At 41.4% G+C, this 14071-nt stretch overlaps 1 protein-coding gene across 1 annotated transcript; it reads left to right on the top strand.

Annotated features, from left to right (window-relative positions):
* Positions 1–4125: 4125 nt before the first annotated feature.
* Positions 4126–9874, top strand: opn4xb (opsin 4xb). Its single transcript, XM_068605026.1, has 9 exons — positions 4126–4292; positions 5921–6054; positions 6182–6385; positions 6659–6830; positions 6958–7119; positions 8382–8489; positions 8632–8794; positions 9213–9347; positions 9449–9874. Exons 1-9 carry the CDS (start codon positions 4126–4128, stop codon positions 9872–9874), a joined length of 1671 nt encoding a protein of 556 aa, XP_068461127.1.
* The last annotated feature ends 4197 nt before the right edge of the window (positions 9875–14071 follow it).

The following is a 14071-nucleotide window of genomic DNA, read 5'->3' as shown; positions in this document are numbered from 1 at the left end:
GTTCCTAAAGAGGCTTAAGAAAAGCATTAGTTGTGAGCTTTAAAGCTCTAATACCATATCCATAATGTCCTGCTTGACTCCTATTTCTCTGATTCACATGCTGCTGCACCTCTTCACACCAGCGCCTGAAACCAGAGGAACAGGTACACAGACTACTAAAGCATGGTTCGCTGTGTTTTTCATTCACAACCAGTTTAGAGCAATTATAGAAACAAAGCCCACCATCCACATATAGCAAAACGAAAGACAGCAAGTTTTTGAGAAAGTCAAGGACTTTTCAAGTTAATAAATGGTATTAAAGACTGATTCTACTGTTAAAATGTCAAAACTAAACTGTAAAACTCTTTTGATTTATTTTCACTATGTATATTAATTCCACATATCTACAACTGTGTTTGTATTTAATACAAATACAAATAGAAAGAAAGAAAAAAAGAAAGCCATAACCCATTGATCTATTTGACCAGCTCTGTGTCAAAAGCCGGTGCCTTTAAGATGAGTGCAGCACCATGATTCATCCACTAGAGGGAGACGTTGGCCCCGTTTTCACATAGAAGGCCGAGGTTAGGCTGTTTGATTCCAGAGGAAGCAAAAGGTGAGACTTTCTCTTAGATCAGTTGCTGGTTCATTGACATAGTGACACAACTGTAGTAAAACCACTGTTAGCGTGTTTTTGTTAGATTTGCTATTTGCTTGGTGTTGAAATTGTGTTAATTGTGCTATGATATACATATATATATATATATATATACAGATATATATATATATATATATATAAATATTCCGAAAAACATGGTATAAATCCAAAAGACGAAAAACATGTTAGGTATCAAATTAAACATAAAGGGTTAGAATAATATATAATCCCCATGTACAACCGCTAAACACAACACAAATAGGATTAGGGGTTAGGATAAGGACATGCATCCAATCCCACCCGACAAACCTCTTGCTACTCTGTACAGTATCTATACGTTATTTCCCTCAATAGTGAAATATTGATTTCCAACTGACTTATGTACCCGAGGACACAGTCCTGGTGACATGGCCAGCACCGCTCAATAATAATTAGTATATTTTCCACTGTGCGCCAAAAGCTAGGTATGACAGGGGACTCATACCATGACTTAACCGTCAGCGCTACCAGTTTGTTCAATAATAATTGACTCATTGACATGTGGAATACTGACCTCATTTGCTCATGTCATGCTTTGTGAATGCCGTACCACTGATGTGTTTTTCCACACAGACAAGGTCATTAATCCAGATGGTGTGGAGTGAAACAGAGGGGACGCTACAAATAGCTGGAACCCTGAAGATGAGACACACGGACTGAACAAACTACAGTGGAATATATTAAAAGAAAACACTTTCACCAACACTAAAAAAATAAAACTGTTTCAAAACTGTTTCAAAAATAAAACTGTGTTTGATTTGTAAGCAGGCAATTAAACTCAGTTTTCTGGGCAAACTCAGTTATGCTTCCTTAGGATGTGTTACTGGGTAAAAACATAGTCATGTATAAAAAAAGTATTGAAAGTAGAGATTAGGTCTGCAACAGGCCTTCTACAGAAAGAAAATAGCAAAGCTACTTTTAGCTCTCTTTCTTATCTATATGATTTGATAAAAGACAGAAGAGGCTCCTGAAATATTCATTAAAAAATAAGGCCTAATAATATATCAACTTCATCGATGAAATCTTTCTAAATAAATTCAAATACTCTTTTCAAGTAAAATGTGAATGGAGCTGTCATCTTGTGCTTAAGAGGTGGATGAGGAGGATGTCTTGGCTCCTTCATCTTCCTCTAATCCTTCCCTAACGCACACTTGCTGTGTATATTGTATGAACACGACAAGTAGCTTTGCAGTCTCAGTCAGTATAAGGCAAATCAGCATCAAATTTGATGTGATTTGTGTAATCCGAAGTGTACTCCCTCGTTAAAATGTGTTTGTTTGAATTGAAATACCATTGTATCAACATTTACGTACCTCTAGATGTCCCAGCTTGTATTCCCCTAGTATGCTGACATAAACACAAACTCTGATTAGGTCATCAAGGCCAGCAGAAGCCAACAGTAATCCCTTAAAACATCTGCCCGTGTGTGCTGTGGAATTGGGATGTAGTCCACACATACAAGTACGCATGCCTGCATGTGTGGACAGATCGCACACATATGACACACAGTTACATGGAGAGCATCACATAAGTTCTTACTCCATGCAGATCAAACACTGATTCACATGCATGCACAGTGCACATGCAGATTAAGGCTATCCCTTGCTGTAGGGGCTTAGTTGACATCTCTGTCTAAGCTCTGCATTCTTCACCTCCCTCTATTCCCTTCATCTCCTTTACAACATGTACAGCACCATAAAAAGCAATGACCAGCAGATGAGGCATGCTTCCTTCCGATGTCCCGTCGGTAGTCCTCAATATCACCGAGAAGTAAAATGACTTCCAAACTGCATCCTGAGCATATTAGCACCACAATTAATGACATTCTTTTTTTTAGATTGTATTCTATATATGCATACCTTCTCGAATTTGCATTGTACATCCAATAACTAATCCATATACATGTTCCTGATGATCTTTTCTTTATCCCAATTAAATTGGCTGATTTAGATAAAGCTTTTGAATGTACTAGATAAACTGTACGACAGTAATTGTCCTAAAGTTGGCCTTTCTGCACATTAATGACCTGTATCTCCAGCTAAAGGGAATGGAAGGCATGTCGTGTGTGTGTGCGTGTGTGTGTGTGTGTGTGTGTGTGTTCTGGATCATGATGCGTGCCTTATAAGTCATAGCTGTGGTGAATCAATGGGAATGGGAAGACCAATTAGTGTAATTCCATGAGTGATCTTAAAAAGTCTGTGCGTGTTGGTGACTGTCAACGCAATGATTTCGCAGCAGAGCGGACACCATTTGGACGAGGGGCTATGCGTGAGTGCTCGCATGCACGCAAGAGGTTTCACAGACCGGTCAGCTTATTAATTGACTGGCTGAATGGCCTACTGGGAAATAAATAGACTTGAAAGTTGACATCCGTGCATCATCGTAGTGTGCATACCTTGTTTACAAAGTATGTGCTGAAAGGGCTGTTAATACTGGCAGAGTTAGTGAACATGATGTCTGTTACGTAAGGATCTCGTAGTTACAGGGTTAGAGCTCAGGGCTGGGCTGTATTACATGAAGGGGGGGCGAGAGAGAGAGAGAGAGAGAGAGAGAGAGAGAGAGAGAGAGAGAGAGAGAGAGAGAGAGAGGCGAGGTTGGCATTATGTTTGAGGAGAAGAGAGAGTATGACAAGGTAGCAGGGCTGAGAGAGCAACACGGAGCAACATGGGACAGCGCAAGAGAGACACGTAGAGAGAGATGAGCGGATAGAAGTCGCCATTTGGCAAGATAATCAGAGACAGGCCTCTGGTTCAGAGCTTGGTGCACAGCTGGTGTGACGGGTGAAGAGGCTGCAGGCAAACACTGAGTGGACAGACAGTGTCAATGTACAACGAGTGGGGAATTGAATATGCTGGATGTACATTATCAACTCAGTAGCACAAGGGTCAAACAGGTAACATTAGGTGGAGGACAAGTTGTGGAACTGCAGACCAGAGTGGAGGAACAGAACGGATGTTGATTCAACATTCGGTCCATTTGGAGAGAACGAATGACTGCACGGCCGTGGACGTCGTTTGGCATCTAACACTACTGGACAAAGAAGTAAAAGAGGAACTGTTTTTTTCTTTCACTAACAACAACTGTTGATCACATCTGATATGACAAAAATATATATGATTTGGTCCAGATTTCCCTTTTCAGTCTTCCAGCTTTTACACCAGAAGTAAACTTGTGGACATATTCACAAAGCGGACATCACCTTCTCCTCCGTATTCAGCACGGAGTACTGCGTGGATGGTTTACCAAGAAAGAAGGCTTTTCTCAATGATATGAATCGTGATCAATCTCGATCATGTAGGGCCATCTAAAGAAGACACTGTCCACCTCCCTTACCACCTCTTGTGCAAATGGTACGACTATGGAGCCGAGACGCGAGCAAAGCAAAGTTCAAAAAGTTCTAGCGCCACTGCACCCAGCCAGGTTGGCAATCCTGACGAGGTGTTTGAACCATGTGGTCCACTGAGAGCATGGAGCCAGAAAACGCCCACACCCAGAGAAGCTTCTTCAGCAAGGTGGATGTGCCTGACCATGCTCACTACATCGTCGCCTTATTTGTCTTTGTCATCGGGACGCTGGGCATCACTGGCAACGCGCTGGTTATGTTCGCCTTCTACAGGTGGGTTTGTGCGAGGGATTAGTTTGTTCAGGTTTACATTTTTGAGTCACTGGGGAGCCTGTTGTCTTCCCATGAAGCCCTGACCGTTTTCAATGTGGGTCTCTCTCTTTCAATCAGAGCCTTGATGGGATGTTTGAATCAGTCAGAGACGTGATGGTCTTCCAGAGAGACAGACAGTGTGCTCTGACACATCTCAATCAAAGTTAAGCGTTACATTGCTGTCTTTACTTCACTGTACGGGTCATCTTTTACTTTTACATCTTTTACTCTCCAGAGAATCAAAAGGGTATGAATACCATTAAAATAATCTTTGCATTTTAGTGTTCTGGTTTGAAACATCACTTTTGTAGAAGGAGGAGTAAATCAGTCCTATTGAGAAATATTGTGAAGACCATCTTGAATATTATACTAGAGATATATGATGACAACTGAGGCTATTAATTGTGCTCTTATCCAAATAGAAGTGTGTGCATGCAGTGTAAAATGTGTCTTTACATTGGCATAACTGGTTTCTTTATTTCTTCATTTTTTTCTACCGTCAAAAATCTAATTTACAATGCAGTTTGAATGAATTGTGAAATTTACACAGTCCATGTAAAGTCACAAAGCGTGACTCTTTGTAAACTGTAAACATTTGTAGAGAAGTCAAGTGGATGAATGTGTGTTGAGTAATTTGTACTGCTGTTGACCTCTTATTGTGCTACTAACATTAACGGTTTCACAGAAACTGGGTCAGAGATAGAACGTGTGTGCGAGTGTGCGTGTGCGTGTGTGTGTGTGTGTGTGTGTGTGTGTCTATGTGTGTACATGTGTATGTGTGTGTGTGTGGTCCTGAAATTGTCAGAAGCTTTTATATTTCATCCGTCCATTACCATGGATAGATTAGATGGGTTCATTGTGTTGTGCTGATAATGTGTTTATTGAATCAGAAATGCACATGATGTTATAAGTTCCAAGAAGATTAATTCACACACAAACACACACACACACACACACACACACACACACACACACACACACACACACTGAGGGGGAGGGGGAGGGAGATATTGGTCTTGCAAGAGAGATGTCACCCAATATGATGATTTTCCAGGAAGAAAGTGAGTGTTGTGTTGTGTAGTGGTACTCACAGGTTTACATCACCTGATTGTTTGATGTTCAATCAGAGAGCCGCCGCTTTTAATTCAGCTGACGTAGGAACAAAGATGAATCAATGAAGAGCGGTGGAGGCCGACAGCGGGTCAATATGCTGCTTAATCAAGCTGCTGTGGATGATGGTTCTCACAGAGTTGACCAGTTCAGCAAAGAGCTTCTTTCTGATTCACGCCAGCAATGAAACAGCCCTGTGTTTATTGAATTATGCATTCAAACAAGATACATGACACGGTATATAACAAAACCAAATCTTGCTCGTAATGGAGCAGTAGATCGTACTTACGTATACCTAGCGGCTCCGCACAACTAAATAAGTAACTTTCTCTACAACTAATCCAAGAGAATGAAGGGCAAAACGTGTGTGTATTGTTACAACTGTCAATAAAACTTCCCTTCATTTATGCCCTCTGTGTGTGTACGTGTGTGTGTGCGTGTGTGTGTGTGTGTGTGTGTGTGTGTGTGTGTGTGTGTAGTAACAAGAAACTCCGTAACCTGCCTAACTACTTCATCATGAACCTGGCGATCAGCGACTTCCTCATGGCTTTCACGCAGTCCCCCATTTTCTTCATCAACTGTCTCTACAAGGAATGGGTGTTTGGAGAGATGGGTAACACTCTTTTTTTTTTGTTTTACAATAGATGTGAGATCCTACTTTTATAAAGAGGACACAAAATGAAACGGCATTCTGCTTTTGTTGACGCGTGTATGACTTTGTATGCGCTCCTTCTCTGCAGGCTGTAAGATGTATGCGTTCTGCGGCGCCTTGTTTGGCATCACTTCTATGATAAACCTACTGGCCATCTCCATCGACCGTTACCTGGTGATCACCAAGCCTCTGCAGACTATTCACTGGGGCTCGAAACGAAGAACCACCCTGGCCATCCTCTTGGTCTGGCTTTACTCCTTGGCTTGGAGTCTGGCTCCTCTTGTTGGCTGGAGTGAGTTCCACCTTCTTTGCTTGCCACAGAGCTGAAGCTCATTAATGTAGTATGCCGTGTGAGAGTCTAACAGGAACAGGCAAGGCCACCTGTGCTGTAGAAAAACTACTGTATGCGATTGATGTAACTGATCCACCTGCATGTCCTCATGTCACTTTGATCTTAATCTGCTGTGCCACGGACGACGCCGAAGTCTAAAGTCAAACAAAATGCAAAGCCGTTGATGTTTCACCTGATATCGTATGTCCTGTGATTTCAATTCAACCCCTGTAGGCTCTTATATCCCCGAGGGCCTGATGACATCTTGTACATGGGATTATGTCACGTACACACTGGCCAATAGGAGCTACACGATGATGCTGTGCTGTTTTGTTTTCTTCATTCCACTGGGAATCATCTTTTACTGCTATCTCTTTATGTTTCTGGCTATACGGAAGACCAGCAGGTATTGTAATACTTATTATCAGAGTATGTGACTATTATGTGTTTTTTTTCTTGTGGACTACAGGTGGACATGCAACACAAAATGAATACCACTGCTAAATAATCCACAATAATAATCCTCCCTACAGGGAGGTGGAGCGTCTGGGGACCCAAGTGAGGAAATCCACTCTGATCAAGCAGAAAACCATGAAGAGTGAGTGGAAGTTGGCAAAGATCGCCTTTGTCGTCATCGTAGTCTATGTCCTCTCTTGGTCGCCGTACGCCTGTGTCACTCTGATCTCCTGGGCCGGGTAAGACTTCTTTCATGTATGATTTTTTTCCTGGTTGCAGTGTGCTTGTACAATTCTAGATATTATTCTTTATTGTATACATGCTACCTCTATAAAAGGATCCCTACAATGTCTAGGTCAGTGTTCTCTGAGGTTTCCAATCATTTACTCCTTAATGCATGGAGGGGCTGAGTGCCTGAGTCCACCAGTGTGGCTTTAACATGCAAAACATGTTGCTGTATACATTTTACATGAGAAAGCTGTTGTGGAGAGACATTTTCAGCACACGTAGGTTTTACAGCTGAAACAGACGTGAGTTTCTGATCTAATTTGCTAGTCTCTAGTCTTCTTCAATACAGCTTATGTTACTTTAGTAAATTATGGTGCTATTTAGAGTGAACTAGATCATAAAGCAGGGTATGCTTTAGGACGGGGCTACCTTGTGATTGACAGGTCTGTGTTGTCTGTATTTTTGTCTCACAACTTTAATACTTTCAAAGTGTGTGTTTTAGCTCAAAGGTTAATGGCAACATTTGTAACGTAAAATGTTTTCATTCTACATTCGGTTGTGAAATTGCCAAAACAAAAGGCTTTAAAATGGAAGTCCACAAAGCAATGTTGAACACAGTCTACGCGTATCAAGCAGCAAACAATTTGAAAAAGTTGCGTAAGCGCAGCCGGATTCAGATTCATCAAATAATTCATTGAGATTTAAAAATCAAAAGAGGCTAAGCTGGAAACATTGAGTAAACCCACTTTCAGCAGCTTTACAGCTGCACAGCAGTAATGCTTAAAGTTCCATGTCACTCCGACTCAGAGTCCGGGTGGTGTGCTGCCAATCTGGGTAAAGATTTTTCCCAAAATGGTATTGAATGTGTCATTATGTAATGCTGTGTCAGCCGGAGGCCAAGCACCGTTGATGAGTGACATACAACAGACGGTGAAGCTGCTCATAAATCCTAAAAACCATCAAAAGATTCGCCAAACCATGTCTCTCCTGTGGAAAAACACAGGAGGGTGAGGTGCAGTTATGTAACCTAAAAAATCTTTCCCCTGCTCATTTACAGGGGAAAGGTAGACACACACACGCACACACACACACACACACACACACACACACACACACACACACACACACACACACACGGATCAGATGGACTGAACCATCATTTGGGCTAATCCCTGATCCATTACGACACAAAACATCATAAGAAAAGAGGAACTTTGAGTTGTGGGGTTGTCGCGTCAGTTTATTTCAAACTCTGTTGTCCTGTCTCATTCAGTCATGCCGACATCCTGTCGCCGTACTCCAAGGCGGTCCCTGCTATCATAGCAAAGGCCTCTGCCATCTACAATCCTTTTATCTACGCTATCATACACAACAAATACAGGTAACTGATGAATCCGTGTCATGTTTTCTTTGTTACCTTCACTCTACATCTTATTGCCTGGATCTTGTTTTGTAAGTCGTGGTTCATCAGATCCATCTTTAAAAGCAAAACATTCCCGTATTTTATTCCCGTATTTTATTAGGAGGACTCTGGCAGATAAGGTTCCCTGCCTGAGGTTTTTGTCTCCCACTCCTCGAAAGGAATGCATGTCCTCCTCCATCAGTGAGTCCTCTTTCCGGGACTCCGTCATTAGCCGACAGTCTACAGCATCAAGGACTCACTTTATTACAGCGTGCCCTGACATGGTACACTTTTTTTTTTTTTTACCTGTATTTTAATGTACTATATAAGATGTTTTGAATGTATCTAAATGAATCATGAGAATTATGAAATCATAAATCTCATATATTATAATGCTTTACACTTTTACTTGTATGGTGTCTTAACAACAGTATGTGAACAAACAAGCATACTGCCTGCATTCATTTCTGCTATTTCATATTTTTATATTAAAAAAAAGAGTTTCACTACAGGTTATGTTGTATAAATACGATCCTAGATACAGCAGCTTTAGTTTCTCGACATATTTTTACTCTAATTCATGTTCATGATCCTGAAGTTAATTAAATGACATGCTGTACGCATCTGAGCTGAATTCCTCTTGAATGATGTTGTTTCAGTTGAGTAGAGTTGGGCTCACATTAACTCTGCGTTGTCCCGAAGGTGTTAAAGGATATAGAGATGCCTTTGGGGAGGAAGTCAGGGGATTCCTTCAGAAGCATACCGTCATACAGACAGTCTTCCAGAGGCAGGTCCTATCGGAAACAATTCGAGCGGAAGACCCTTGCTGCAGAGAAGGTGAGAAACACAACATATAAAAACTGTGACCGCAGTTTAAATGTGTTTTGGGTGAATGAGAAAACTCTTTTTTGTGTGTGTTTTTTTCTTCATATTGCCAGCACCCATCCACCTTGAGTGAACCATCCAGCACTTGTGACAAAGAACTGGTTTCCAGCTCCCTCACCGTCGCCTCTCTCCCCTTACTGGTTCTTACAAGGAGGCGCAGCCAGAGTTTGACCAATGAGACGTCAGATGCTTGGGAGAAGAAAGACGGCATTAGCGATCCCTCCAGGAGCGATTCTTTTGATTCCCTGAATCTTAGTAAAATCCCATCCACTGATCCCAGATCGCATCAGGGTGTCCCGCGCATTATCGTCATCAGTCCCACATCTGAAAGCAGCCTCATCAAGCACGACAGTGTCTGCTTAGAGGACAGCGTGGAGGCGATGGAGAACAATGTCTTTGTCAGCCTAAACTTCTCAGCAGAAGTCTTTGAGGCGGTGGAGCTATACTCCCATGACCAGCTGAACTTGGTTGGACAATAATGACCTGAGAAGTTTTTGTTTTAAGTCGTCATCAGAGAACACAACTCACAGGCCCAGATTTGTTTTTGCGTGTGGACAAAGTATTTCTCCGCCAAAATGAATCATGTGTACCAACAAGCCCTGTTTGCTTGGATAACCGGAGAAAGGTTTTCATGCAAAATGAAACAATGTGACGGTAGTAGGCAGTGTGCGCTTGTGTGTTGGTCTTTCGAAGGAATAGTTGCACCCTGAGAGGCAGCATGGGGCGGGGCACATTTTTGTTTGATTTCTCGAAAATGACAAGTGTAATATGGTCATGTGTTCTGGGGTCCTGATTCTTAGTTTAGCTACATGAAACACTACAGCGAATTCTGAGCTGAAATGTTTCGGAAAACGCGAGACACACTTCATGTCGAATCCGCTGCAGACTGAGGAGAGGACATCTATTGCCACCTTAATGGGAAAAGGAGACAATTTTACTTCAAAAAGTGTCTGACTCATATCACACAAAACATTGCAAAGATTACTTGAAGAAAAGAAAGCACAGCAATAACTTAAGACTGTGAGGATGTTTTTACAGTATTTAAAGTATATGTATTAACTTATTGTATGTGGTAGTAGTTCCTTCAGGCAACGGAAGATGGTGGGACAATGAATAGTTGAGGTATTGATGTGAATACTTGTGAAAAGACTCAGACAGGGTCAAATGTGTCTCATAGAACCACACACTGTTAACATTTTCCTTGTGGTGACTTTAATGTGTCTTTCTCTGTGTGGACACAGTGCTTTGTAGCAAATGCTTGGCTGTTTCCTGACACCATTCCTATAAACAAATTTACCTGAACTATGTGTTTTACTTATGAATGCCACAGTGTTGTTACTAGAGATATGAGTGAGTGTGTACAGGGAGGAAGCACCAGTAATATGTCCAGTATACATATGACCAAAAATGTTTGCTGAATGTTTTGCTTATTGGATGGTAAATGTATCCCACTTTAAAAAAAAAAAAAAAATCCTTTATTTTTAGACAGATAATAGAATCACTCCAGGAAATCAATGGAAACAACTTTTGCTCTTAACTGGTTAACTATACCTGTCATTAGTGTAATCTTTCCGGCAAGACTAATTAGCAGCACACAGCAGCAATTATGACACTTTGAAAAAAAAAGGAAGAAGATCTTGGTCACGGCTCACATGATTTACACTCTTGCTCTTGATTCACATCTGTTATCAGCAGTTGGTGTTGTATCTGAAACATCTGCGTTTTAACATTTGACACGCATCTGTTGGTTTTATATCTACAAACATTATGGGGCAACGAAGGGAAGGAAATGCTGGGGAAGCACTTTTTCATTTTCATGATGATTAAACACTCTGAATCCACCATTTTCATCAATCTGAAAGGAGCACACATGATTAAACTTGTATTTTACTGATTGCAAATCCATGGATTACGGTCATTGAGAACATTTGCCGCACATCTTCTTTATTTCTCCAATATCTGCACATGCATGGAAGATAAAGAGTGGTTTAAGAAGGAGGGTGGTTCAGTCAGTCCACATCCAACAATTCAGAACATGACTATCTTTGAATATATTCTTCTCACAGTATTTCTCTCTTCATGTGGAAAACACAGCTCATCTAAATCCACTGGGCTGAAATGTTTTCCGAGTGATTAATGACTTTAGTAATACGTGAGCTATATATAGTTATAGGTCTGCACCACATGAGTCACACATTTAGAGGAATAATCTGCTTTATTATGATGAAGAGTTTGATTTTAAATTAAATCTGCTTTCTTTATTGTTGAATAGAAGTTTAATATTTTAGTTGCTGTCCCGTGAGAATCTTGTATCTCTAAAACTCAACTTTTAATAAGCACAGAAAAAAAAACTACCTGGTTTTCAGCTTCGTGAGGAGGCATTTTCATTTTTATTGTATCTTAAGATTTCAAACAAGTAACACAACCTCAACAAATTAAAAGATGCATGGATTTCACTAGACAGGAAGGGCTATTCTTTTCATCTTTAATCTTTATTACCGTTCTATTGTTTATTTATATTACTTGTTTCTTTTATCTTGTTACTTATTACTTGTGAGCAGTGCTACTGTAATCCTGTAATTTCCCCACTGAGGGAATAATAAAGGATTATCTTATTTTATTTTAAGAGTCGTTATTGCGTCTGTAATGGCAGCCAATGGGCACTAGAGGGAGTTGGTGTATCGTATAATTTGTATGTAGAGGAAAGTAAAAGAACATACCAAAATGTCACAATAGCCCACACTTGTATAGTAAGAAAATACGGCGCCTTCCTCATGAAAGATGCACCTGGCTGCGCGTTCACGAACAACTGTGACAGACACGTGCGCGTGCATGCATGGATGGATGTCTGAGTCTGCATGAGGGAGAGCGAGAGTACTTCATCACCCTGCAGGGAAACCACGGCTGCGGCCATCTGAAACTTGATACACATAATAACCAGTCAATGAACAGGCAGCGCTGTCCTCTCGCCACCTGGCAGGACGCTGCTCTCCTCTATGAGGACGGATGCGGACACTTTTATTACAAGCCCACCATGCCAGTGCAGGGTGATGCTGTGTGTGACCGACCCCGCCCACTTATGCGTGCGATGTGCGCGATCCGGTGAGGAAACCATAGGAAATACACATAATAATACAAGGAGATGAAGTTATTGTGTGTAAGGTGTCTAAGGTTGTTTCCCTCCCTCATGATGACCATCCGCATGACACGTTGAACCAACTCTGCGGGCTGAGTGCGTGATGACGTTGCGTCATTACTGACGGACCTATCGCACAAAGAGCTCAATAAGTGGCGGCGGGTGCCTAATAAACTGGATATTGTCCCAGGACACCGGGGAGGAAAGTACACAAGACAGGAGCAGGAGAGACACAGTGAGTAAACACCTGCCTAACTCAAGAGGAAGCCTCTTTCTGCCTTCTGGACTCATGAGCTGCCTTTTTTCTTCTTTTTTTCCCACTTTTATCACACAATTAAATTGTAACGTTTGACGCAGGGCTATCACGCCTCAGATGGTGTTGTAATTGGTCAATTTCAATGAATATAGATGAAGGTAGGATTCTTCTATCGGCCATAAAACCTGATTTTTAGATTGCACGTGGTAATAATCACTGTCATGCAGTCCTGCTGGTGTTTGTGATTTGTTATGTATCAGTGTATTAATATTTTAAACTGTCGTTACACATCTGTTATTTGTAATGCTGTAATGACATCGACGTCAATCTTGGGGTAACCTCAAATTGAGACAAATACAGCAAATCAACTGAAATAAAGTGTATTGACATAGAGAGAAAGAGGGCCAGAGGTTTAGAGGTGTGTGTGTGTGTGTGTGTGTGTGTGTGTGTGTGTGTGTGTGTGTGTTTGTGTGTGTGTGTACATTTGCCATACCCATCTAACAGCTGACTCGAGGCAGAGCTTCAGTATTTGCAGGGTCTCAAGGGCAGATCAAAGCATCTGCTCCATTCAGCACAGACTACTAAAGCTTGACCCAACGTCAATACACATGCACACACACATGCACACACACACACACACACACACACACACACACACACACACACACACACACACACACACACACACAACACACACTCGACACTGATAAAGGTTGAATATCGGCAATATCACACACACACAAAAATATTTATCTTGTCATTTTTTTATGCAGGAAATGATACTAGATATGGAACAATCATACCACAATTGTGGTAATCTAATGCAACTAGCAAAAATGTAATTCAGAACCAGAACAAATTAAGAAAGATTGATTTATTCTGTTTTCCAAGATCTTTCTGGAACTTGCTCACCGCTCAGTTCGTTTTAATTTGTCCAGCTGCAAGAAGCTTTTTTCAATGCATTGCACTGAGGGGGGAAAGTGTCCATCAACACTGCACTGAAAAGCAAAGCAACACCCCACGGAGCCATCTTTCTGTAACTTAAAGCATGTTTGTCATTTTTTTTGTATTTTAAATATGGCTGAAGCCTCCCTCCTGTTGGACTGCTGGCAGCTTGGACGACAGCAGAGGAGGCTGGAGCATCTGGGTCAAAAGTAGTTTAGCCAAGATCGCTAACAGTCTCACCGGAGCAGAGAACAGCGATCAATTGAGTGAAACAATGTGTACTCCAGGTCTTCACTGGAATCATTAACTTTTGCAGCCATACTGTCAACACCCAACAGC

Source organism: Clinocottus analis, unplaced genomic scaffold (assembly GCF_023055335.1).
Source record: "Clinocottus analis isolate CAN_PGR_092001 unplaced genomic scaffold, fCliAna1.0.p SCAF_7, whole genome shotgun sequence".
NCBI classification, from domain to species: Eukaryota; Metazoa; Chordata; class Actinopteri; order Perciformes; family Cottidae; genus Clinocottus; species Clinocottus analis.
Note: the sequence above shows the minus strand (reverse complement) of the source record. Positions and strands in the feature narration are given on the sequence as shown.

Excerpts from the sequence above, each read along its gene's own strand:
- opn4xb (XM_068605026.1), top strand. The coding sequence starts at position 4,126 with ATGTGGTCCACTGAGAGCATGGAGCCAGAAAACGCCCACACCCAGAGA. Across the intron at positions 6,831-6,957 it reads GCTATACGGAAGACCAGCAG|GGAGGTGGAGCGTCTGGGGA; the intron begins GTATTGTAATAC and ends TCCTCCCTACAG. Across the intron at positions 8,490-8,631 it reads ATCATACACAACAAATACAG|GAGGACTCTGGCAGATAAGG; the intron begins GTAACTGATGAA and ends GTATTTTATTAG.